Source organism: Vombatus ursinus, unplaced genomic scaffold (assembly GCF_900497805.2).
Source record: "Vombatus ursinus unplaced genomic scaffold, bare-nosed wombat genome assembly UNPS02014807.1, whole genome shotgun sequence".
NCBI lineage: Eukaryota > Metazoa > Chordata > Mammalia > Diprotodontia > Vombatidae > Vombatus > Vombatus ursinus.
Window position 1 is genome coordinate 43,697,087 of NW_020954585.1, and position 26,984 is coordinate 43,724,070.

The 26,984-nt window shown below is 39.9% G+C and overlaps 1 protein-coding gene across 3 annotated transcripts in view; it reads right to left on the minus strand.

Moving 5' to 3' along the window:
* Positions 1-1,217: 1,217 nt before the first annotated feature.
* Positions 1,218-26,984, minus strand: part of USP22 (ubiquitin specific peptidase 22) — a 259,738-nt gene continuing 233,971 nt past the window's right edge. For all 3 annotated transcript variants that reach the window (XM_027874837.1, XM_027874838.1, XM_027874839.1), the window contains 7 exons: positions 23,416-23,521; positions 15,342-15,500; positions 10,178-10,304; positions 9,166-9,257; positions 7,384-7,446; positions 6,429-6,578; positions 1,218-1,878 (listed from right to left, as the gene is read on the minus strand). In XM_027874837.1, the coding sequence (XP_027730638.1) occupies positions 1,836-1,878; positions 6,429-6,578; positions 7,384-7,446; positions 9,166-9,257; positions 10,178-10,304; positions 15,342-15,500; positions 23,416-23,521 (740 nt within the window). In that variant the 3' untranslated portion in view covers positions 1,218-1,835. The remainder of the gene's footprint in view (positions 1,879-6,428; positions 6,579-7,383; positions 7,447-9,165; positions 9,258-10,177; positions 10,305-15,341; positions 15,501-23,415; positions 23,522-26,984) is intronic.

Sequence of the window (26,984 nt, forward strand, 5' to 3'; positions counted from 1 at the left end):
GACTGTTTGGAGGTAGACTAGGGTTCCCAGTATTGAATGCAGCTTGAGGGGATTTTCATTTTAGAAACTGCACATTTAAGACAATTTCCCCCTCCCCCAATCACTAGGATGTAAACGTAGGAGTTTCACAAAAATAGACAAACACATTCCAGGCCTGGGCTCGAACAGGCAGGTACACGCATTCTACCTGGATCATAAGAATCTTTTCAATTCCCTTGTTTAGTTTTACTGCCAAACTACCTTGGTTCCCAACCTTCCACTCTCCCTGAAAACCATAGTTTTCCAATATAAGGGAAACTATGTACGTAGAGGCACATAACCTATTCGATGCAGTCCAGATCTAGATGCTCTGGCTTATACGACAGGATAGAACAGATTTGTAAATATTCAGTGGCGGGGAAAAGGGCAAAGCCAAATTGGTTCTTTGCCCTGTACTCTGAAGAGGCACAAGGTGAATAATATCTTTGTGCCTCAAGGACTGCAAGTAGGTCTACGGCACCGCCTCCTGGGAAAGAAACACCGCATGTTACATGTTACAGCCAGCATCTAGACAGGCAAATGGACCACTCTGAAGAGTGAAAGGGCAGAGGGTGAAGACGAGAAATGCATTTGTGACAAAACAGAATTGAACCAGCTCACCAGCTGCTAAGCAGTGACAGGGTGGGGCTTGAGACGAGCAGGAGGAAAGAGGCCAATAAAACACAGCACAAACAAGGAAAATGCCTGGTTTGCTTAACAGCCTGGTATAATGCGGGAAGTTGAACTGAGGCAAGAGCTATTCGTCTGTACTGAACCCACCAGGCATCACCAGCAGACAGATGGCATATCCTCCAAGCCTGGGTTTCTAAAATACTGCTTATCTTCGGGAGTGGGAAGAGGGAGTGGAAGAGGAGGAGCAGGGGAAGCAACAAAAATAGCAACCCTTAGAAATCAAGACTTGGTCACAAGTTTAAAAAGGAAAAGGAATCAAGGCCACTTTTATAGCACAGACATGCTGATTCTTTCATCTTGCTGATAATAGCATTCGTGAAATTCATCACCATAAAAAAAAAAAAGGAAAATAAGAAAACATCAATTTTTTTTAGAAAACAAAACCAAAAAGAGGGCTCAGAGTAGGATCTGTGCTGACAATCCACGGCCAGGTGACCTCTGAGCAGCCATGCTTCCGGTCCACAAGCTGGGTTCTCCTTTATGATTGTTGAAAAAACACAGCCTAATAGTTTCATACTGTATTTATTTAATAACTAAAATTCACAAATAAAAAGATACTTGTAAAGTCCTTTTTCTGTTGTGTCATCCCTGTCTCCTCCACTTTACTGCTTTCAGACCCATATGCACTAACAAAAAAAAAAAAAAAATGGGCTTGGATTTTTTTAAAACCTTTTTTTTAAACTTATAACTGTTATATGATTGGTCAGTTGGAGCTGAAGCACCAATGGAGAAGATGCTTTATGGAGATAAGGGTATATCCCACCTTCCCACCTTTTTTTTTTTATTGAAGGAACATTGGAGATGTACCAGTGTCAGGACTCCTCTGCTCCCATTTTCCCCACCCAGAACATTCCTTTTATTTTGTTTTCCTGTTTTATGAGACTGACTTTAGCCTCTTCCCCCTCCCCCCCTTTCTGTCCATTCAAGACCATGTGGATGTCGGACATTGTTCATTTCTTCCTCCGACAGGCCCATGTTCAGTAATCAAGTAGGTCCTAGTACACAGCTCAGTGCGTGCGGTTGCTTGTTGTTGTATGGGCTTATTTTTTTCATTTCAGGTAGGTCTTCGTGTCATTTCAGAAGGCTTAATTCCTTTCACTTTTCTGGAGAGCTGTTGGGTAAGGCTACTCATACTCCAGGAATTGTTTGTGATAGAACAGTAAGTACCTGGGGAGGGAGAAAAGAGAGTCAATTTTATCTTCTGGTTCTCTAAAAATCAACAATCAAAAAGCACTTAAAAAGCCCCCAAGTTGTTCATTCTGAGAAAGAGCCATGATTCCAGAGATAGTTTTTGCTGTCCCTGAGACAATCAGGTACAAAAATGCCACTTGGTTTTAGTGTTTCAGCCACCCTCCTTATGGTCCCTTTGTCTCAGATTCAGTCTTTTAAAAAATATTTACTTTTAATATTCATTTAAAATAAAATTGAGTTCCAAATTCTCTCCCTTCTTCCCACCTCTCCCCCACCCACTGAGAAGGCAAGCAATATAATATCAAGGATTTAGTCTTAAATGCCCTGTCCAGCAACTAGATAGCCTTAAGTTTTTCTTATGTACCTGTAAATATTAGCTAACCGCTTTCTTTACACACTTGAACTAGGTGGATGGAGGAAGAAAAGATCTAATGATGCTAATTTTTCCATCCATATACAGAATCTACTTGCAATGTTAATTATAATAAAGAGCTGGGTGGGAGAAACTCATTTTTTTTTTTTTTAAACTCAGGCTAACCATAAAAAGGGGAAATGGGAAAAACCATTCTAAAAGACAAAGTACTTTTATGCATGCAAATGCACCAACTTTTGTGTGATTATTCCATGCTTAAATCAAATTATTTTTTTCCAGCATTAATCAGAAAAAGGTAAGATTAGAAGTGGTTTTAAAAAGATAACTCATTCTTGAGGGGAAAAAAAGTTAATGACGTTTTTGAAATCACATAAAAATATACTGAAAAGTTTGTTTGCTCCTTGAGTTTCCTATCATTTCCACCCACAAATGTGGTAATGAAATGTGCCCAGGGTCACAAAAATAATGAAGCAAGATTTGAATCGAGGTCTTCCGGACTTTGTGTTCAGTAGTATATCTGTTCTGCTACACTAAGGAGCTTCCCACTGAGGCTAAAGACAAAGTAAAAGGAAGGGTCAGGCAGGCTAGGTCACCGGATGCAAGGCCAAGGGATAACTGCCATAGGGTTAGGATAAAACAGGTCCTGGCCCCCCAGATGCCTGTCGAAAAGCTGGTGTTTTCTTACTCTGACATTTTAGTCATAGCGAACAAAACACATTTCCTGAAACATGTCTTCATTCTACCATAAAACATTAAAGTGGAGATGGTGTCCTAATACCAAAATGCCTTCATCAAGGCAATACCGGTGAGAATGACCACAGCCTGAGCAGGGCACTTCTTTATCTGGTTCTTTCTATTGGCTCTCCTCTCCCCAGCACTTAGTGTTGCTGACTGGAGCGTAAAGGATGGTCTCAGCTCTTCTGCTCATGTAGTTTCAATGACTGCCAGCATACACATCTTTCCCAGAGCTACATCCCCACTGTCCTGTCAGTTCCACATCCCTGACTTCCAGAACTAGTAATATCTCCACCTTGAGCACCCACACTCTGTGCAGACCTCCATTATCACTAGACAGGACATCTCCCCCCACCTACTGTCCTGCCAAAACCTGAAACATGTCAAAACCCAAATATCATCAGACCTTATTCCCAATTTTCCCATCCCTTTCAAAGAGTGGCACCAGATTCTCCCACTTCTCTCATGACCCTGATTTTCTTTTATATATTTCCTTTGCCCTCCCCATTCCATTACCACCTTTTCATTCCTCCTCAACAATCTGGTTTCACGGGGCCTTTTTCCTTCTTGTCTCCTTTGACGCCACATATTACCCCATCCCTAAATAACAAAAGCCACCTTTGTCTAGCAGGTCTCTCTACCGTCCAGTCTGGCCTACACAATCCTCCTCAAATACTATTTTTATCACATCACTCCTCTGACTCAAGAATCCACAATGAACTCAAACACCGTCTCTGCTTGTCTTGCTAACAAACTTATTCTTCTGCAACTGCAGACTATTCCAGTCCAGCAAATCTGCTTAAGGACCAGTTTCCATGATTTGCTCATTCATTTGCTGGTCATTCACCTCACTTGGAAACCCTTCTCTCTCACTCTTTCCCTCCTTTAAAACCAAGTTCCCGCAAAACTTATTTCATCAAGAAAGCTTTCTATTGGTCCTGTGCCACCGAGTATCCTTGTAGTACAGATGTACTCAGGAACTATGTTTCTGGACTTTGGGGAGGCAGCACAGTGAGTGGGTAGAGAGCCATCCTCAAAGCCAGGAAGATGTGGTTCACATTCTGCCCCTTCCACACACTGAGGTGACCCAAGTCACTCAGCCTCAGTGTCCTTGGGGACTCTCTAAGACTGAGAAGGTACTGCCCTGCATTGGTAGAGGGAATGTTGTCTTCCAGGAGTACCCAATACTAAGTGAAAATAACAGCCCACTCCTTATCCCTAACCCCTATGCTAATGTGCTTTCAGCTTTTTCCATGTGTTTTTATAAATAAATATATATATATCTATATCTATATATATGTTACTTATCTTCAACTGGCTTTTATAAGCAAGACCATACTTCTTTCTTTTTGACTTCCCCTCTCAATCTCTAGAATACCTAATTTCATCTGATAAAATGAAATATAAAAGGTATAAATGTAAACTCCTATACTTGGGTAAAAAAGCAAACCAACCAACCAACCCTGCAAGCACAGGGTGCAGGCCAGGCAGCAGTTCCTGGGAGAAAGTTTGTTTGGTTGTCTTCTAGGTTCAATTAAGAAGGTGACTCAGGAAACCACCCAAACCTCCAGTGTGCTGGATGACGGCATCTCAGAAGCACCACCCCCACAGCAAGATGCCATGTTGTTCTCCTCCCAGGTTAGATACGCCTGGGAGGCCCGGCTCATTTCCGAGAGCCACATTTTGGGAAGAGCATGTGATGAAGAGGAGTGAGTACACCCCCCCCAAGCCACATCAGGGCCTGGTGAAGAAGAAAAGCCTGAGGGGTGGGGGGAGAGGAACAGCACGACGGCTCTCCTCAACGGGCAGTCTATTAAAGGGAGGAAGTATGAAGATTTGCTTTGCTTGGACCTATGGGCAGAATTAGGGGCAAAGGAGATTTTGGCTTTAACGTACGGAATGAACATATGTGTGAACTTCTGTATGAATAATAAGAGCTCTCCAAAACTGGATGGGCTCCATCAAGAGGCAGCAAGGTATCTATCACTGCGGATGGATGGAGTTGGCTATTCTGAGGACAATTTGTCATGAACATGGTAGGGCAGTTCCTAGGTTAGGAACAATTCCACCCTGGATATTCTAGGACTCTCAAAGAATACTCAGTACACAGGGGGTGGTTAATAGATGGTGACTGATTTGCCCACCTTCCCTTCCTCTCTAAAGGGCATCTTTGTTCCATGAAATAAAGGAAAGGCTTTTGAATAAAAGCTTTTGAGACTGAAACGAGAACATTTTTGGCCTTAAATTGAAAGGACATAGTCAGTCTTTCCAGGTCAATAATTTTAATTTGAAAAATCATTAGTGAGATAAATGTGAAGAAACAAAACATGCTGCACCAGCTCAGGGTTCTTGTGCATCCCTGCCTGGGCCTTGTTGTTTAAAATACCCACACCACCTTCAGCAGGGAGATTAAAAGGATTTTTGGACTAATGTAGCAAACCTTGTAGAAACCTGCTAGGGATGTAGCACAAAGCAAACTGAGTATGAACATCTGCTCCAAGCAGTAATTAAAGCATGGAACCAACATCTAGCACGGCATTGACAATAAGCTCAGTATAATCATCTGAACCCAGTGTGTCATCAAATTCAAGCAGGATGGTTAAGACTGTTTGAGTTAGTGAGCACTTGGGCTTCAGATACTGGGTCACTGACCACAAAGGTCAGTTTCACAGGGGAGGGGCTTGCAAGGGAATCTTCTGATTTTATTCACAGTTCTGCTTTCAAACTGGTTTGCTGCAGGTAGGTGGAGGGAGTCTTAGGACTGTAAACAAACATGAAAAATTTGGGATCCCCTGCAAAGATCCAGACTATTAGAACTGAAAGGACATGAGAGATCATCCAGTCTGCTGCCATACATTTAAAGCTGAGGAAACTCAGACCCAGAGAGGTCAGATGATTTGCCAAAGTCACCATTAACACAGAGCTCTTCTTACGAGACCCCACTGTCTCCCTAAAGGTGAATCAAGTAACAGACTGGATCCTGTCTGTACCAAATGCATTTTCATTTGAAGAAATAAAAACAGATTCTGCCCACAAGTACTTCTCAGGGTATATTGTTTTATTTAATGGACATCTCCCTCATCTGAGAAAAATTGCTTAAACCTACAGCTAGATAGTGACTTCTGACCCACACTGTATTAGTTACCATGACTTAGGCAATCCATTTAAAGGTTTGTGTCTGGTATTTCAGTCACTTTCTGGAATCATGTCATATGAGATGTTTTTTCGTGTCACCAGAGATATCTCAAGGGGCATCCTCTCCAGACTGGCCTTCATTAGTTTAGAAACCAAAAGGTAAACATTCTATGATCTGGATAAAATGTGAAGTTGCTTTAGATCCAGAAAGACATAAGGGGAAAAAAAAGCAGTTATCGCATCCTTTCTGCCATTTCTCCCAATGCCTCTGTCCTAGACATACCCTTCACTGTCTAGAACATCCTTAATGCTAGCCTTAGTGATGATGGCATCATCACATTTGAACCACTGGTCCTTGTGTTGCCGAATAAAGCTGGTATAGTGCCCGCTCTCCAAGGTTCCTTGGTGATTAACTACTGCAAACAAGGAATACCTGGTGGGGGGAAAAACAAAATGTAATTAACTCAGCTCCAGTATCAATAGAAACCTTACGATTTGGGGGGCAATTATAGACTTGTGTTTGTAAAGAAACCTGCTCATAAATAAGCTATCGTATGGTCCTATAAATATTTAAAACCACATGAATTACCAGTGGTAGGCAGAAAGCCATGGTGAAGCACTGCAAAGATAAATAGACCCACGCGTGGTGCCACTTACTTGTTGCCTACGGTCAGCTGTTTAGCTGTATTTTGTATTCACATTAAAACAGGTGGCTTTCCTGCCTCATGTGAAATACAAATGAATAGTAGTAATAGTATAACCTCTTTTTTTCAAGGGATTCAAAATGCTCCCTCATTCACTTTCACAATACTTACAGGAGGAAAAAGGGAGGCAACCAGTGAAAGCTTAAGGAATTACAATTCTAATCAGGTTAAAAAAAAATTAAAAATCTCCAACGATGTAGCTGAAAAGGGAATCTGGATTTCTCATTCACCTTCTCTTGCCTTCTACCTCCACCAAACTACAAGGAAAGATGCAGAACACTGAGCTCAGAGCCAGGAGTGGCATTTAAATGTGGCCACGTGGGAAGTCCCATCTCCACCAATGGCTTCAAACAATAAATGTTCATGGTCATTAGCAAGTCAATGAGTTACTGGCCAAAAGCAAAGCAACAGTTAAGAGAAGCTCAGAGAAGGACCTGTGCTATTACAATATAGCCAGGAATTCACATTAGCAGAGCTGAGAGTACCCACACCACCCTCCTTCCTTGAATAAAAACAATGGATTCCATCACTTACTTATTATCATTGTTTAGACTATCCGTTGGCTGCTGGTACTGTCCGTTCATTCTGCTCTCTTTACTGTAATACAATATACAGAAGTTCAGTTTTACTTAATGTAACAGCTTTCTACACTGTAAACATACTGTCACAAGTTGGCTATCAGAGGCACAGTCTTCTGGGTGGGAGCTTGTCTCAGACCTGGCGCAAGTAAATGCTGCTCTGTATTTATAACAGTATGTATGAGTATGTATATGTATATATAGGATTATCATGCTTCCTCCCCCACAAAGAGAATCCCTGGGAATAACAGCAACTGTCAAATCTGAATCGTATTAACAATTAGGTCTTGCATAAGAACCACTCCTCCACTCCAAAGGGAGTAAAGAGTCATGCTGAGTAAAGAATGTCAATCTTATTCATGTTACTACCAACGTACCTCCTGGGGGACAGTCAGGCAATTTGGGATTTAAAGCTTGAATGGGTTTAGTCCACTGCTGGAAGCACTAACAAAATTAAGATACTTGATAAGAGTAACCATGACCCACCCACCCCCTGAAAAATGAATTGATGGTTCAATTGATCCACTTTTCCAGTCATGGGTTCTTCTGCTTTGAAGCAGGAAGACAATGCTGACTGTTTCATGAAAGGTCTCCATTTTCAGGAGCCAGACAGAATGGACCATCAGATGCTGAGAGCTTCAACAAGTCAGACACACACCAATATTCCTAATTTAGAGCAGATGATGGTTAGCATCTTCTGGAAAATAAATCTCAAGTGGCCTTTGGGAAATGATGTGGAAAAAAAAAGAAAACTGAAGCTGTAATATAAACTATATAAACGACTTCCAGAGACTTCTAACTTTACATTTCTGGGCCAATTCCAATTCCATCATCTAAACGCATGATTTAGGTATGTGTGTGTGTGAGACCTTCCCCAACATCCAGGGATAATGATCTAAGAAGAGTACTCAAATATTTTCTTCTTCACCTATCCATCAAGGATTGTCATGAAGGGGTTTCACATCATTACTAGAGACATAGGAGTGTCAGAAAAACCTCACACTTACACATTAGCTTTATTACACATAGATAAGTTCTATGCCTGCTACTCAAGCCCTATACCAAGGTCTAATCCTGCCACAGTGATGCCTCTGGGCTGTTGAGCGCTACGGATAGCAAGAGGGCTGAGAGATCAGACCCCAAGCTGGAAGTGCTAGTAAAGCCAGTAATGGCCGGTGCCGTCCATTGTCTGAGGCCAGAGAGGTTCTTCCCCACAAGATCAGCCACCAGGGGAAGAGACTCTCTATAAAGAAGTGGCTGTGATCTGCACTGGTGGAGGGACGGGCCCCCTTCACCCCTCCCCAATCAATGAAATAAGAGCCTTTAAAAAGTGTCAAATTGGGGCAGTTAGGTGGCACAGAGGATAGAGCTCTAGCCTTGAAGTCAGGAGGACATGAGTTCAAATCCAGTCTCAGACACATGACACTTACTAAGCTGTGTGACCCTGGGCAAGTCACTTAACCCCAACTGCCTCACCCACAAGCAAAATAAATAAATAATAAATAAAAAGTGTCAAATTAAAGGCTATTCAGAGAAGTAAATACCAAGCAGCTGAAAGTATAAAAACCACATTTTTCCCCTCTTTTTAAATAGACTTATAAATCCTATCATCACTACATCTAGGCAGTCCTATTCTGTATCATAGCTGTCACTCAAAAAAGTATGATTCCTCTTAGACTTACATTCAGAACAATGCTGTGGCCTAAGGAGAGTCTAGGATTTCTAAGCACTGTCATACCTGGAGGCCATAAACGGTGTCATGTCCAGCTCCAAAGGGAAGGAGACATACGTAGTGATCTTTCGCCTCAGTTTGGCTGAGTGTTCAAACCGCTACAGGAATAAAGGGGGAGGGACAGAGACTTTTTCAGATAGCTTACAGGTAAACTCCATCAAGATTATTAGGATGACAGCACTATAGATCAGTCACTTAACCTCCCTGAGCCTCAGTTTCCCAATATGTAAAATGTGGCTAAACATCACTTAATTACTTACCTAGTAAGGTTTCGGTGGGGAAAGTGCACCAGAAACTGAAATGTAAATATTGTACTTACTGTAGGAGTGGTTTTTTATTTTTATAACTGCTTATTGGTCAGGTTTACTACTAAAAGACCCCTTCCCTTCCTTCTTCCAGTGCTATCTATGGCTCAGAATGATAGTTTCAAGGCAACAGAAACCCAGCTGACTAGGCAGGCACAGCCGAACAACAAAACTGGGAAACTTAAAATATGCAAGCAGATGGGAAGCCAAAATTGACAAATCTCTGGCAATGAGAAACAGCCATGTTGCTTCTTTTGATAACCACATAGTTCAACCAAGGCAGGAAATTCCTCTGAAGTGATTTTACAGACAAGAGAAGGAAAATAAGGATTTTACAGACGAATTGTGCATCTATAAATGGAGAACTGAAGGCAGAGCCCACATCCTAACAAATGAAAATCACACAAATGAAGGATAAGCTGAAGACAAATGTTCCCTTCAATGGAGCTTCTATTTAAAGAGGAACTCACAAAGTTTACGTCCTAGTCACATGTGTAGTTAATTATTCTTTGTTTGCACTGTCATAAAAATTCTCTCAGCAAAAGACATGAAAGTAATGAATCGAAGTTATCACCTTTGGTTTCTATAGCAACCCTCACCTCACATGTTCATTCATTATTAAAATATACCCACAGTAATGGATCCTAGGAGAAGGAGGAAAATACAGCCCATGGCAAAAATGGGTCTGGTCAACCTTTGTTTGGCAAACTTACTTTGAGATGAAAACAGGCCACGATGGGTAATTTCTTCATAGTGAGTTGTTTGGTGGATTCCTGGTAGCTATGGCAACCACTACATTTGATTTTGGCACTGCTTCCTAAGTGCTCTGGCCGTGTAAACCTGCAATGATTGGACGTGGGGACAAAGCAAGTTATTTGTTCCTACTTTTCAAGGGACAACTTAAATGTCATCTTCTCCATGAAAGTTTCCCTGATACCTTTAGCCGGAAATAACAGTCTACTTCTCTGCATTTATTGGTACTCTCCTAAAACACCCTAATGGATGTATTACAAGCATACTCAGTCCCACCTCCTATAAGGCTGCTATGAACATCACTTTGTATTTACATTGTTAATACATTCTAACCACACCTCATTTACAACACCATTGAACATCTGAATAATGAAACTAACCACCCAATATCTCACTTAAAACTGTATTTTTATGGAACATAATGGCAGGCAATTAAGGACAAATACGATATGATTATTTGCACATACTTCATCTCTTCTTTAGATTTAAAGCTTCCTGAGGGCTTGAAATTATGTCCTGTTTACCTCTGTCCCCTAGAACACCCAGTACAGTATTCCCTACACAGAGCAAGCACTCCATGAATGCTTATTGTACCGAGTCAGTATATTACACAAGAAAAGCAGATATATTTACTTCCTTCTTTCATCGTCTTCCATTCCTTTTTCTTAAAGCACAAGGGGGCTCAGAGAACAAATAATGAAACAAATTTTCCTTCCTCAAGGTAGAATGGTGGGGAGCTATGAGTGCAGAATGTTGCAGACACTGTCTGAGGCAATCATTTTGTCCACTGGTTTTGCCTAACTGTTTTTCTTTGTTACAAGGTCAGGTTCAGTGAGGCATGGTGTATGGGGAAATGACTGTGGCTTCAATTAACCTTAAAAAAATACAATACATCTAGGAAAATGATAAAACACATTGTGATTTTTAAAATATGGTGAAGGATAATGCAGTTAACACATTGTATTAGCAGCAATGGAAGAGTAGAGTTGAGAAAAAGGAAGTCTTCTTGTGTCGGCTCTTTGGTGGGGCTGGGGGGAGACGGTCCTTAAACCCTGCTCTACCATCCCGGTTTAAAACAAAAAACATGATTTTCCTGCACCTTAAGCCATATGCCAGCGGGTTACTGGCTACTCTGACTCATTTGAACAATGGACCAGACTCTAGTTCAGGCTCTCATTATTGTTCATCAAAGCTGTGGCCTCCTAACTGGTCTCCTTGTCGATCAATTTACTAAGCATTCACTATATGCCAGGCACTATGCTAAGTGCTGGAGACACAAAAAGAGGCAAAAGATAGTCTTTGCCCTTAAAGAGCTTCCAATCTAATCGGGGAGACAAACAACTTAATCAGGAGATAACTAACAGAGATAAGGCACTAGACTTACAAGTGAAAGTTGGGAAAGGTTTCTTGTCGAAGGCAGGATTTTAGGTTGGGCCTTCTCCAATCTATCCTGCCAAATATTCTTAATGCAAAGCTCTGATCATGCCATGGCCTTACTCAAAAGCCTTTAGGGACTCTGCTACTAAATAAGACACAAGGTTAAATTATGAACTCCTTAAGGCCTTCCACAGTCTGGGTCCAATGTACATTTCTAGCCTTTTTTTTCACTGTGCTCTCTTTCATGAATACTGTATTTTAGGTAAACAAGACTATTTGTGAGTCATTTCCCAAACTCATCCTACTTTCTCCTGCCTCCATGCTTAGAATACATTCCTTCTTACTCTTAAACCTTTGTCTTCCTTCTAGGCAGAGCTAACGTGACATCTCTTCTAAGCCTTCACCGTCCACTATTCTTAAACTTTCTTGCAGTACTTGGTTTGTATGTTTCCTTTGCCTTTACTAGAATCTAACCTTGTGACATAATTGTTATTCGTGTGTGTCTTTGTGAGAGTGTGCCTTATATGCTGAGTAATTATAAACTCTTTGAGGTCAATGAGCTGTCATTTTTCATCTTTTTATCTCTACTACCTACACAGGGCCTTGCACACAGCAGGTTCTAAGGGAGCTAAGTCACCCGGAATGCATAGACTTAGGCTGATGCTTTGTCATCTTCTAAACTTAATTTCATTTAAGGAAAAAGGTCTCAATGAAGTATACAAAGTAAATAAAGCAGAATCAGAATAATAAACACTGATGACAGCTGTAGATAACAATAACAAAACTGGGAAAAATATACAGATGAAAAAGTTCAGAAGGGGACATGGAAACAATCATGCCATTTATTTCTGTGTTATGAAAATTAATATATGCTTATATAACACTAATCTGTATAAATAGTAAATAATGGACATATGTGGTTTCATGTTATGATAGTACCTTTGAATTCTTTCCCCTACTCAATTTAAGAATAAGAATTTTTTTTCTTTAAATAAAAAGTTCTTGGAATAAAAAACTTGGGGTTCCAAAGTGTGCTAAACCTTCACCTTGTATCAAGTAGGTATTTCTCATAAGAGGATTTCTGAACAGTTTAATAGAAGATAGATTGTAAAGGAAGAGAAAACCCTTGAAATAAATGCACTATAAATTGAATACCTACTTCATGGAATACTATCTTCCTGTTTCCTCAATCACAAAGAAAAAAAGATCAAAATCATGAGGAAGCTTTCAAGGGCCAGTAACCCTTCTATACATAAGTTCTGGATTTCTGAAAACAAGACTTGGTGACTAAGTAAGTCAGGCACAGAGGATGAGTTTGGAATTAACCCCAAACTTAGACATGCTTGCCACATTCCCACACTAGCCATCTTCCTTGATCAGTCATTTAACCTCATGATTCCATAAAACTATAATTTAGTAATTTATATCAATGTAGTACAAATTACTCAGGGGTCAAAAGACTTGTTACAGCCTTTAAATGTGAAGTCTTTAATCTTAGCAGCTTTCTCATACCAATTTTCTTCCTATCCACTTTTGAAGTGCCTTAAGCCAATGCCTAGAGTGTGAGGTACAGCACAGGAGGAGGTCTGCGTGGTGTGGGGAGTCTGCCTCGGGAGAACGTACAACATACTGTCACACCCTTCAGGTCTCACACTCGTCATAACTACCCTAAATTTGAGCAGGTCCAGAAACACTATGGTTACATCAGGGCACAGAACTCTTTCTTAATATTCTCCATTAGTTTCTCTGATAGGTCTGAAGTGACTTGAAAAGCTCCCTTTTACTTTTTAAGGGCATCTCATATAGTAATGTACTCCATGATTTCTCTGGAACCTAAATGCACATTCACACCATTCTTCACTAAATCAATGAAACCCTTCCTACTGATTTTCACTTGAGAGACAGTTTCTCACTCATGTGGCCTCATTTTATGGTCTGTCAGTCTCCCCTTCAATTCCTCTCAATTCTTTCCCTCTCTTCTCCACCTCCAAAACATAAACATAACTGTATGAAGTTTTGCTCAGTACCCTAAATATATAATGAATGTCTTATCTTAAATCAGGTGTCTCCTATTGTAATTTAGCTTTCTTTGCATAGTACTTAGGACAGCACCCATGTACCATTAGATAATACTTTGTTAAAGATAATGAAGCTCTTTGATTACTTTATCATGACTTAAATAAATTAATATGTTTTTCATATCCCATGGGACTGAGCATTAGGTCAAAGATCTAGATTTTCTCCATTAAAATAATATATTTGTTTTTTATACATATTTTATATGTAGCTTTAACAATTTGAGATTGATGCATTTTTGTTTCAAAAGTAAATTAATGGCTCTACTGACAATGAAGCAGGATGAAAAATAAAGGCTTTATTATAAAATGCACTTCACATATATGCATACATTGGAATAGATAGCTATTATACCTATAAACAGGGAGAAAAATCTCTACTAAAAGAATCTAACCTAAATCAACTAAAACAGAAATTTGTTTTTTTGGGTGTCTTTTTTTTTTTTTTTTTTTGGTTTTTCCTCAATTCAGTGCAAGTGTAACCATGTCAAGCCACTATCCAATAAACTCCAATGGCTCCCTATCACTTTCATGATCATATAAAATCTTCTGCTTGGCTTCTAAATCCTTTCATAATCTGGCCCACTCCTACTTTCCCAGTCCTCTTATACCTGTCCTACCCCCAAATACTGTGCCGGGATTCAATGACACTGGCCTTCCTGTTCCAGGTACAAGACAGTCCATCTCCCTACTCTGGGCATTTTGATTGGCTGTCTGTCCCCCATGCCTGGAATTCTCTCCTTTCTCATCTCCCTCTCTTGGTTTCCTTCAGGAACCAGCTAAAATCTCACCTTCTGCAAAAAGCCTTTCCTGATCCCTCTTAAAGCTAGTGTCTTCTCTCTAAGATCATCTCCATTTTATCTTGCATATATCTTTTTTTGTATATAGTTGCTTGCCAATTGTCTCTGCCATTACACCATGAGCTCCCTGAGAGCAGGAAGTGTTTTTCTGTCTTTATTTTTATACACAGAACCCAGTACAGTGCCTGGCACATAGTGGGCACTTAATAAATGCTTGCTGACTTGGCTTATAGATGATATGACACATATGCAGTGACTGCTGAGATGCAGCATTTAATATATCATAAAATTAGTTATGAATGGAATAAATCTTTTAAACCCTTACTGTAATTTCAGTTTGTCCATTTGCCTCATTGCCAATTCTACATTTTAAAGTGAATCTCACTGTGAAACCATAAACTACAAGTCCTAGAAAAGATCAGACATTTCCCACTTATCTGCAAAACAATACTAAGGTAGAGGAGAGGTGGTAGTGGAGTGCCCTTAATGGGTCAAAGCTGAGTGACAAGATTGTAATTTGTGAAGCCTGATTTAGTCTCTAGTTCTCTTTGGAGGTGGCAAGGGAAGGCTGCTTAAAAGTCAATGAGGGCAGTGGCTTAGGTGACAAAGCAATGCGGCACTGCTGGGGTATACAGAGAATTCTGTCCCCTTCCTTTGGAAGAGAGCCACCAAATCTGCACAGCCAGCTACTGACAATCAAGTTCAGTCCCTGTGGGCAAATGTTCCTGCATTCCTTTCCTCTTGGGCCTGTACTGGCCAGGGAAAGAGAACAACACAAGTAAGTCTTTCTTTAACCAACCCCATGTTTTTGACAGAGAAAAAGAAAACTCGTTTTAAGGGGGTGTTTCTAAAGCACAGACCCAGTTTCTTACCTTCGCAAGCAGTCTGTGAGTGTGGTGGTTCCGGATACATGACTTTCCCCATTTACCACGCTGCCATCACTCCCTGGACTAAGTGGCCAGAATGGAGTTGAAGAACCAGGCAGGTCTAAACTGATGTCCCAGAATGGGTCTATCGTTGTAGAAACGCCACTACAAGGAGAACACGAGAGAAGATGACAGAACACGAGGAAATTTAATACTTTCCTCTAGGACTTACGAAACCCAATATAGTTATGCTTCACCTCTAGAGGGTGCCCTTATTACACAAAGTATCTAGGACTAGACAGCTGGGCTCAATACTATATTTATGTAGCCCATTTCCACTAGAGGCTTATTTTAAAATTCGTAAAAAGGAAAGTCAGAGATCTGAGAAATTTATTGCAGGTATTGAACACAGGATATAAATCTTGTACAGTCTACTGGTAATGGAATTCAGTGGTTTAGGACCAACTGGGGAGTTGTTCCAAAATGTGGGCTCTGGTTATGGTTGAGGCTGACATAGGCAGACACCTGTTTGTATAATTACATGCCTGCACAAGTAACTGGTAAAACAACGACCCTCAGCAAGACATTAAGGTCACCTGGAATAAAGTATTTCTATTGAAGAGAAAACGGAATTTTCAGCAGGCAACAGGAAATGCTATTTTATGCTAAATACTACAGAATCAGAGGCCCAAAGACATTGAGTGACTCACTCAAGGTCACATGGATCATTAATGGTAGAGTTGGGACTAGAACCCAGGTTTCCTGAATTCTAGTTCAGTGCTCTTCACAGACATGATAAAACTAATTAACTTGACATTTATATGGTGTTTCAAAGTCTTCAAAGCACTTTTCATTTGAACCTCATGATAACCATAGTGAGGTAGGCACTATGGATAATTTATTCACAGTTTACAGATGAAATTAAGGCTGAGAGAGGTTCAAGTGATTTGTTCATGGTCACATAGTAACTACTAATAGTTACTATTTATATATAGTATTTATATACATAGGCAGGATTTGAACCTGGATCTGTCTTTCCAATTCCAAGTTTAGTATTCTATCCACTACATATCATTCTGTTACTCTAAAAACAATACATATGTAAGGTCATCAACAATAGAGAGTTTAATGGAACGTTAAAGTACATTAATTTTTCACTAATATTTCCCCTTAAGGTGGGTTTTGAGATCTTTAACTGGAAGTTATGTGATCAAATACCCATGCCACTAAAAAGTGGTGCATAAGAGATGACAAAACACATGAAAGTTTAATGTTCTACCCTAAGGGACAATGAGGAGAGTCTCCGAGTCTAGACTGGGGCCCAGAGTCTAATGTTTTGCTTCTTTCATCATGCCTGTGGGCCTCTGTCCCTAAAAGGGACCCACTGACTATGTCTTATCAAGGAGCTTCTGCTGGGCCTGAGGAGGATAGGGCTATGTTGCTTCCTAGTTATTCTTTGGTCTTAGATTTTAGGATGACTAATGGCCAAAATTAATGGTACCAAGAACCTTGATATTAATAAATTGTCATACTCGAGATGTCCTGCAACAAAGTTAAAACATAAAGTAATATGGCATGGATTTAGTGTCAAGAGAATCTGGGTTCAAATATCATCTTTGTCACTTTCTTTGTGACCTTGGGTAAGTCAATGAGCCTTTCTAGGCATCAATTTCCTCGAGTGTAAAATGAGGAGGCTGGACTAGAGGTTCTCTAAGGTAACCTTAGGGTACTTTACTTTAATGCTCAATAGAAGAGGTTAGAGCGGTCTTTTCCAGTAATGTTGTTAAGAGGTACTGGAAGGCAGACCTAGGAGCAATATGAAGTTGAATAAAGGCGGATTTCAGCTTGATGAGGAAAAACCACTTAACAATTAGAGCTGTTCAGAAAAGAAATAAATTGCCCTCTGAAGTCAGTAAGTTTCCCCATCGACGGAATCTTCAAGTGAAGACTGGACCAGCCATCACCTGCTGAAGAAAGGCATTCTGTTCTGGTGGAAGGTGGGCTGGAGGGACTCTGAGGACACCTTCCAATTCTGATTCTGTGAGTCTGTGGCTAATTAAAGTTAATACGCCTGTAATTCACAGCAGTCAAGTAAGCCTGCAGGACAGGCTCTTTTCATAGTATTTTAACTTTCTCTTCAGGTCATTCTCAGATGGGAACCGAAACTTCACTTGAAATAGATCATCTTCCTTGTGTACAGAGTTCTCATGTTGTCCTTGACTACTGACATCTATGAACTTTCCTGTCCTGCTCCTTCAGTTACACACTTCTACCAGGAATACCACCACTGGGAAAAATCTCACAAACCAAAGCAACGTCATCTTTATCAATAGGAATAGAATGAAGTCCCCACCATTTTTCATATACTCAACACGTATTTTAAGCTCTAAACTTTAAAGAATTATTTATCTTCTAAATTTAGTAGAGTAGAGCTGAAGTGACGACTGCTTCCTGCTAAGGGAAGAGTACCCTGCTCTGCTTTAAAAGCTGTGCGAAGACATACCCGTGGGAATGCCGGCATTCTATGTATTTAGTAATGGTGCCACCTCCACATTCACGGTGGGGTGAATGGTGAGTGAAAGGATTCCAGGTCAAATCATAAACTGCTGGAACTCTGTTTCTACTTGTGATCAAAATCTAACCTGAACACTGAGTATGTTTCAACTGTTCAAGCCCCATGGGGATTGTATCATTACCAAGTAAACAATGAAGACTTACTAATACATAGACCTGTATGAGGTATCATGAATTTTTTGCTCTGCATTTTAAAACCTGACAAAATTTCCCTATATATGTATTTTAATGTAACACATTAAACATACTCTTCTAGACACACAGATCAAAGAGTTAAGAAGGAGAAAGTAAACTCAACAGGGGAATCTTGGGTGAAAGAGTGAGGATATGCTGAAATTCTCTCCACATTTGACTCTGCTAATTTAAAAATCCTTTAATACCACAGCAAGGTAATTTTTTTTTTGGTTAGGTAATGGGGGTTAAGTGACTTGCCCAGGGTCACACAGCTAGTAAATGTTATGGGTCTGAGACTGGATTTGAACTCAGGTCCTCCTGACTCCAACGCTCTATCCACTGTACCACCTAGCTGCCCCCAGCAAGGTAATTCTTAAGGACTTGCTAGATTCCATTCCATTTAAAAAAGATAAAATAATTTTCTTAAAATTAATATAGTATATTTCCCTCATTGTATAAGATATTCTAAGCCTAAGTATCTTATTCACAGAATCTAGGTCCTAAAGTCTTCCTATTCTCAGTCTTCCATCACTACAGAGTCTGGCATAAAGCAACCAGAACGACCAAATTCCAGGCCTTCTCGTATTTCAAATAAAAATGAATTCTGTGTACTTTACTCTGAAAATCCACCATCTTGTCAACTCCTCTTATGGCTCAGTCCACTAAGTGATGTCTTTTGGTCCTGCCTACTTTACTTAGGTAGTCATGCTCTAGTATCACAAAAAAATTTGAGGAAAATAGAAAAGTATTGAATCTAGTTTCAGAAAGAACATAGCTAAATGTGGAAATTACCAAATAAAGCCATAACAACATGAATTCTCTAGTTCCCACGGTGATGCCAAAGACCCTTATTGGTCTATTAGAAGGAAAGACTGATTACTTAGAAGGTGGGAATGAGATGCTCTCTTGGGGAGGGGAGATGCTGCAGGAGAGGACGAGAAGGCAGGGAATAAGATGAAGCCAGACTATTATCTAATAGAGGACTGAGGCAATGACCAATCAGCATGTCAGGTTCTAGGCCAGATACCCAAGGGGAAATAGTGGCCAGGCCAGGGAATTTTGGTTTGTAAAGTTCTGAGAGATGACTAGGATGGAAATCCCATTTCCCAAAGCAAAGCAGGCAGGCAGACAAAAAGGAGGCGCACTTATCCCCAAATGCTGGATTAATGGGAAAAGGAACAAAGAGCCAGAGGGAAGGACCAAGTCCCAGGTAAACTGGCTACAGTTCTTCAACTGGATGCTGAAGACCAAGATATGCAGATTTTCAAAGAAGTTATCTTCAACCAAAAGAACTTGGCTCATGAGACCTCTTAAGTCTGGAGCAGGAGGTGATCTATCTCAAGATGTTTAGAACAAAGCGCAGGGTCCTTCCAGTTAGTTAATTCGCTTAAGCTCTGACTTTTCTTTGGACTCTCCTTCTTGGTCCATAGGTTCTTCTCTCAAAGCACCCAATCTGAGACAGGCCTCAATTTCTGAGTTACAATCTGCTCTCAGATACTAGGCAATCACTTAACTGCTCTTTGCTTCAGTTTTCTCATTTGTAAATTAGGGATGATAATGGCAACTACCCCGCGGCCCCCCCTCCCCCAATTTGTTGTGGGGATCAAATAAGATAATAATTGTAAGACGCTTAGTACAGTGCCTAGCATATAGTAACCACTATATAAATGTTAGCTACTATTATCATTATCATCTATATCCACTGAGATCACAGGCAAGCCTCATCATTCAATCTATTCAGCAAGAAGAGAACTTTAACAGATTAAAAACCCAAACTACCAGGTACTAAACACCTACAATGTGCAATGCAACTGTGCTAGAAACTTAAAGAGATTCCAAGGGCAACAATACATCTTTTCCCTAACAGTCTAAGAATCCTCCCCTGTCTTTACCTGTAGCCTCAGCTAGGTGGTGCAGTGTATAGAGGGGTGGACTTGGAGTGAGGAAGACCTGAGTTTAAATCTAGCCTCAGACATCCACTAGCTGTGCAACCCTGGGCAAACCACTTAAAACTTTCTGTGCCTCAGTTGCCTCATCTGTAAAACCTACCTCCCAGGGTTGGTGTAAGGATCAAATGAGTTAATATTTGAAAAGGGCTTTGCAAACCTCCAAAGCACTCTATAAATGCTAGCTGTTACTATTATATTTATTACTGTTATTGCTTGATCCAGCCCCAGTGTACCTTACAAGGAATAGGTATTTGTGTTTGTTTAAGCGAATTCAATCAATTGAGAAACTTTTGGCTAGATAATTGCACCCCTGCGGTGAATTCAGCTCTGGAACCCAGTCAAATGTAGAACCCCAAAAGCACCAAGGTGTGAACCAGGCAAGTTAGCACCTTCTGGATGTGAAACAGAAAGGGCTTAGAGATGTACAAAAGGGACAGACTAATGAGATGAAGGGTTGGAGACTCAGACTTGGGAAATCACTTCTGGAGCTTCAGAACAGAAAGGAACCCACATAGATCTGAGGAAGTAGAGAGAGACAGTGCCTGGATTAGTGACTTAAGAACTGTCAGGAACACAAAAACGGAGAGAGGGCCAAGTTCAATTTATGCTTCAGGTATACCCACTCCTGTAAGCTCTAGAACCAAAGCAGCAGAAGTCAGAGGCAAAAGCACAAACCAAAGCACGTGGCTAGGGCAGGATCAGCTGAACATCTTGAGGAAGAGCTGCCCTGCCACGTATGCAGGGCCTGTACTTCAGCCACCCACTGGACCACAGGCTGTGGCCATGGCTTTGGCCATTTGTGCCTCCTCTAGAGCTGGTGAGAAGTTGGCCTGTCCTGTCCTTGTTCTGAGTGCAGAAGAGACTTCTAGATAAGAGACTCAGGCACCAAGCATCATCTGGAGAAGCGTATCAGGGCAGCCAGGAACCTGAGACCCTATTTACTGAAACTTAAGGAGGAAAGCTTCACTGTGAGGGGCACTAAAAGGAAAAGAAGATCTTCTGTGAAGAAGACCAATCCTTCCTCTGTGTATCTTGTGTCCACACGCAGGAGCACCGCAGGCACTCCGTACGCCCCACAGAAGTGGCTGCAAAGGATTCCAGGGACAAGCTGCAGGAAAATGTGGCACTTCTCTGGAAAAAAGCGGAAGCAATTCAGAACCTGCTGGCTGAAGACAGAAACAATGTGAAGACTTGGAATGAACAGGGACAAGCTTGGAGAGAGTGTTACAGCTCGATACAGAAGATTATACAAGTTCCTAAAGGAGGAGGAGCTATATCTTCAGAGAACAGATGAGGAAGACAGAGAAAACTTGGAAGAGTGAGCCTGCCAGCCTCCACCAATACCCTCAGAGCTTACAGGAGGAGATCACAGACACTGAACAAAATTGCCAGCAACTAGACCTCCAGCTTCTGTGGGTGGTTAGAGGATCACTGTTGTGTCATCACCCAAAGCCTGCTGTCACTTGTGAGGATGACTCGAGACCCCAATCACTGGGATATGGGAAATACTGAATAACTTCAAAGTGGACGTGAGCCTGGATCCTGAAAGAGCCTGTCCCTATCTCATCATGTCTGAGGATCTGAGGTCAGTCACACAGAGGCTACCAGCAGAATATACCTGCCATATCCCACCGATTTAAAGCGAGTATCATTTTTGGGTCTCAAGTATTCACCTCTGGAATGTGGGGAAGAGTAGGGAATGGACAGTCAGTGTATAGAAGGAGTTAGTGAGCAGGAAAGAAAACGTTCTTTTCTTTCCCGGGGACACATCTCTGCTTTCAAGTATTCAAAATGGAGATATTTACACTCAGATAACTACTCCACTCTATCTACGACATTATGTCACTTTATCTGTAAGGTAGAGATTTTTCTAGATTATGTTGCTGGAACCATTTTATTTTACGTCTCAGACAAGTTCTTCAGATGTCGTTTCCTTCACTCTTCTTTTTCTGAGTCTCTACAACCCCAGTTTTCTCTCTCCCCCCTAAAAGGGGAGGAGAATGCAATTCCAATGATCATTATTAGTTCATGAAATGTCCACGTCTGAGTGAAGTTCTACTCCTGAACCTTTCTAAGGGTTACAGTTCCAACAGAATAGAGGTCTGGCCTGCTCTGCTCTGTATGGTATTCTTGATATGTATGACGAGAAAGCATTCCCACTGGATAATAGTGAAGTCAACACAAATCTGTAGAAAATGTGGTCGGGAAGGCTGCTTCTGCATATCATTCATCAAGGTGTGGATAAGTCCCTAAAACCCCTTGATGAGTAGCTGCTGGGGTACTGACAGCTACAGGCTGTTAACAAGGAAAAGTGGGGAGTGGGAGATGTAATTAGGGGCAGAGACTCACTTGGGGAAACTAGGCATAAAAAACTTTGCTCTCCCTTCGGTAAGATGTGTCCATGCATGGCACACCTGGCCTTGCCAGGCCATTAATAAGAGTTTGTTTTTGTTTTTTGTTTTTTTTTTTCTGGTTCACCAATAGCTTCTTGGAACTTTTGCTGCTTACACATCCATTTTTGGAACCAAAACTAAGGTATGGATGAGATTTTTCCTGAAGACTGTTATTCTACCCAATAAATACTCATTGAGCCCTCAGTAGGATTTACTATATATCTAGCATAATTGTGGGTTCAAGTCCCAGCTCTGTCTATTGGCAGAAATATTTTAAGCAAAACATTTAACTTCTTTGAAACAAAATCTATTTATCTAGATACACTCCATATCCTGTTCATGCTTCAAATGTATTCTATAATTAGGTATAAATATGTAAATAAGTAATTGTCTATAAACTAATTTGTATATAAAAATGAACTAGGGATGTTTAACAAAGGTGTATGTTGGTAACTTTATATTAACTATTGAAGACATGTACTGTGAGTTTATAAATAAATATTTATTAATTACAAAAATTACTGCTATTATTACTAATATTTACTAGATCAAAATTAAAAGTTTTTTTGCACCTTTTCCATTAGTTTGCTTTACAAAACTAAAAAAAAAAATTCTCAAACATGTAGCTGTTTAAATAAAGCTTCCACTGTTTCCAATCTGGTAGCTGCTGCAGATGTTTCATGCTTGGAGCCATTTAGCCTTCTGTTTATAAATGACTAAGATAAGCAAAATTTAGGTAGTGTCTTAAAGCTTCAATCTCCAATACTAATCTTTTTAAGAGGTCCTCAATGTGCTGTACTTTTATGGCAGGAAAATACAAGGTTAATCAATAAACAACTATGACCCTGAAATCATTCTCATTTGAATGACAAAGAATTAAATACTTTTGCTCCAGTCTGGCTCTGACTGGAATGCTTTTTGATGCTGCAGGATCACCAGGAAGATGAGCTGCCTTCAGGCCTAGTGAGTAACTAAGAGCACCATACTTACTGGCAGACTTGACAGGTGACGTCTGACTGCAGTCCGCCTGTAAAGATTTGGTCGATGATGCAGTTACAGTGGTTGGGATTGTTGGCCTTCTTCCCATTATCGTCACCTTAACAGAAGTAAAACAAATTGGTTTTGAGTTCAAAGGGACTAAAGAATCAACAGTTCTTGTTTGGGGATCTACATAACCTTTTTTCCATCAATGCAAATGCATAAAATGCATTCCCATAGCTAAGAGCTGCAAACCTGTGATGAACAGATACCTATCAGGAAATAAAGTTGGCAACACAAACATTTTCAGAAAGACATTTATAGAATATTTTCTGCTTTAATAAGGAGAAAAAGCAAATGGTTAAAATGGTTTATTTTCATTTCATGAGGAAGCACAAAGTCCAGTTTTTAATTCGCTGCTTCTTACACCTCTAGGATTTCCTTTTTCTTAACACAAGTGCTAAGAAATTTGGAAGATGCAGCCATCTTGTTGGGAAGAGCCTTCAAAGTCCTTTTTCAAAAATGGAACACTAACACATTGTCAGTGGAGTTGTGAACTGATCCAACGATTCTGGAGAGCAATTTGGAACTATGCCCAAAGGGCTAGAAAACTGTGCATACTCTTTGATCCAGAAATACCACTACTAGTTCTGTATCCCAAAGAGATCATAAAAAAGGGAAAAGGACCTACATGTGCAAAAATATTTACAGCAGCAATTTGTGTGGTGGTAAAGAGTTGGAAGTTAAGGGGATGCCCATCAATTGGGGAATGGCTAAACAAGTTGTGGCATATGAATGTAATGGAATGCTATTGTGCTATGAGAAATGACGAGCAGGCAGATTTCAGAAAAACTGGGACTCACATAAACTGATGCTGATTGAAGTGAGCAGAACCAGGAGAACATTGTACACAGTAATAACAACATGTGTGATGACCAACTTTGATAGACTTAGCTCTCTTCAGCAATACAATGATCTAAGACAATTCTAAAAGACTCATTATGAAAAATGCTATCTATATCCAGAGAAAGAACTATGGAGTCTGAATGCAGATCGAAGCATACTATTTGCTCCCTCTCTTTTTTTCTTTCTCGTGGTTTTTCCCTTTTGTTCTGATTCTTCTTTCACAACATGACTAATGTGGAAATACGTTTAATATGACTGTACATGTATAGCCTATATCAGATTGCTTGCTGTCTTAAAGAGGGGAGAGGGGAGAAAGGGAGGGGAAGAAAAATGTGGAACTCAAAAATCTTATAAAAGTTGTTGAAAACTATCTTTACATGTAATTGGAAAAAAATAAAATACTATTAAGTGGAAAAAAACAAAGAATGGAAGGGTTAAGTATTATTCCCCAGGGAAGAGCCAATTTGCCCAGGCTGGGACATTTCAGTTAAGAGCAGGAATTTATATGGCTCAATAAAAATAGTCTTAATGATTTCACGTCAGTTTCAACCAGGTGAAGAGGCTATTACTCCAAACCAGTCAACAATTCTAAGATCCTTTAGACAACTGTAAATAGGGACAGGGACTGACTGAACTTGTGATTTCACTGATATAGGGAAATCTCAGATAAGGAAATTTCCTGTATCAATGCAGGTTTGTCATTTACAGTCTTAAGGAAATTGCCTAGAGTACTGAGAAATTAAGTGACATGCCCAGGGTTACACAGTCAGTATGTATATGTCAAAGGTGGGAAATGGAACTCAGATCTTCTTGGCTCCAAGGCCAAGTGTCTATCCATTATGCTAATTGGCATGCTAGGCCTTCCCTGCCCCCCACCCCAACCAGAATGGTACCAAATACGCACTTTCAGTTTCTCTACACTGAGCACAGATTTGAGAATGACAGATACATATAAGTACAAGCATCAAATTTACAGTGCCTGGCACATAGCAACGGCTTATTAATGCCTGTTGACTGTTTGCCTGCCTACTAGGTTATAAAGGCTAATTTGGATCATAGGCAGCATTTGCCCAGTTATTTTAATACTAGAAGAAAATTCTAACAAGTTTTTACAATACATTAAGTTCTTCTATAGCATGTGCTTTAAAAAATACAAATCTGTTCCATTTTGATCATCATGCAAATTTCAATTTTGCTTCTACACAACTTCTTTGAGAAACCAGTGAGAATGTAGAGAATTCTTTACTTCGTAATTAACAAACTACAACTGTTGTGAGGCCCATATTCACAAGCAAACTTAAGGGCTCTACTATAGTAAAGTGTGTCCCCCCCAAAGCCCCTGCCTGCCATGGTCTCTGGGGGCCACTGCTTATTATAGTTATGTATTTGTGAACCATATAATGTGCATCAAACTGTGCTATTTTTATTAGATTCCTATCTCTTTTTAATGTGTTACGAATAAAGTTTTTGGTAATGGAAACAAATTAAGTTAAATTATAGCAGAAGTGACTGTATAGAATACACTTACAACTTGAGGGAGAAGAAGCTTCACAAGCAGAAACTTAATGAAAAGAGTCAGAAGAATATTGGAAAAATATTTCAATCTACACTAAACAAAAATACTACATGCCTTAGTAATGTTTTGGGGATAGCAAAGTGACCGTGGTGTTAAGCTGGCAGACTTTTATCCTATTGTCAGTTAGGACAATAAGGTGTAGATGACCATCTTCTAAATAAATGTAGGAATATCACGTTTATTTCCACAACTAACTCAGGGATGTGCTAACAATGGTTTCCTCATTTCTTGCAATACTTCCATTTTCAAAATGCACTTCTGAGAAACTGATTTTAGAATATGTTTTTGATGGTTACAGGCAATAATACCACGGTTAAGTTTTCACCACCATTCTCATTAAATGCTGGAAATGGTAATTAAAAAATAATAACCCTTCCATTTAAAAGGACCCCAAAGCACTTTACAAATTGACACATTTTCACAAAGTGATAACTTTATCCACCTCCAGACATATGCTTCATATTCATAGTAAGAAATTAAACACTGCATAAGCTATTATTTCCTTTTAGTTCAATTTCTAGTGCAAATGTTTAAAGGACCAAGTTATATGCTTTCATTACAGAAATTTCCTTTTTAATATACAAAATTATGACTCCCCCCCCCCCCAAAAAAAAGTTTATGACAGCCACAATCTAATATCAAATTTGGGTAACTCGAGTCACTATTAATTACTTCTGTAATGTTAGCCCAAAGATCTATGCATACAAAGGTTGAAAACAAGTAACTCATAAAAAGGCTGGTTTGAAACATAACATGATACTTCAAAAATAACCATTTTCGTGGGGAATGAGTTAATAGAGGGGGCTGGCAAAAAAAAATATCTTATTCCCTGCAGTTCAAAACATTTAAGTAAACCTTCAGGTATCTCATATCGGGCCCCATAATCAGGCCCAAGGAAAAAAAAAATCAAGATTGGTTCATGGTATTTGGGACTTGAATGTTTCCTTAAATTTCTTAATTAAGCTAAACTTTAAAACTACCCAAGCTCACATAATTAGATTACTTTAAACACATAGGTGACTCATGATATAGCTACTTTCTAAGGTTATGGTTTTAGAACCATCTTATAGGTATAGTAACCTAATCTTCTGAATACTTC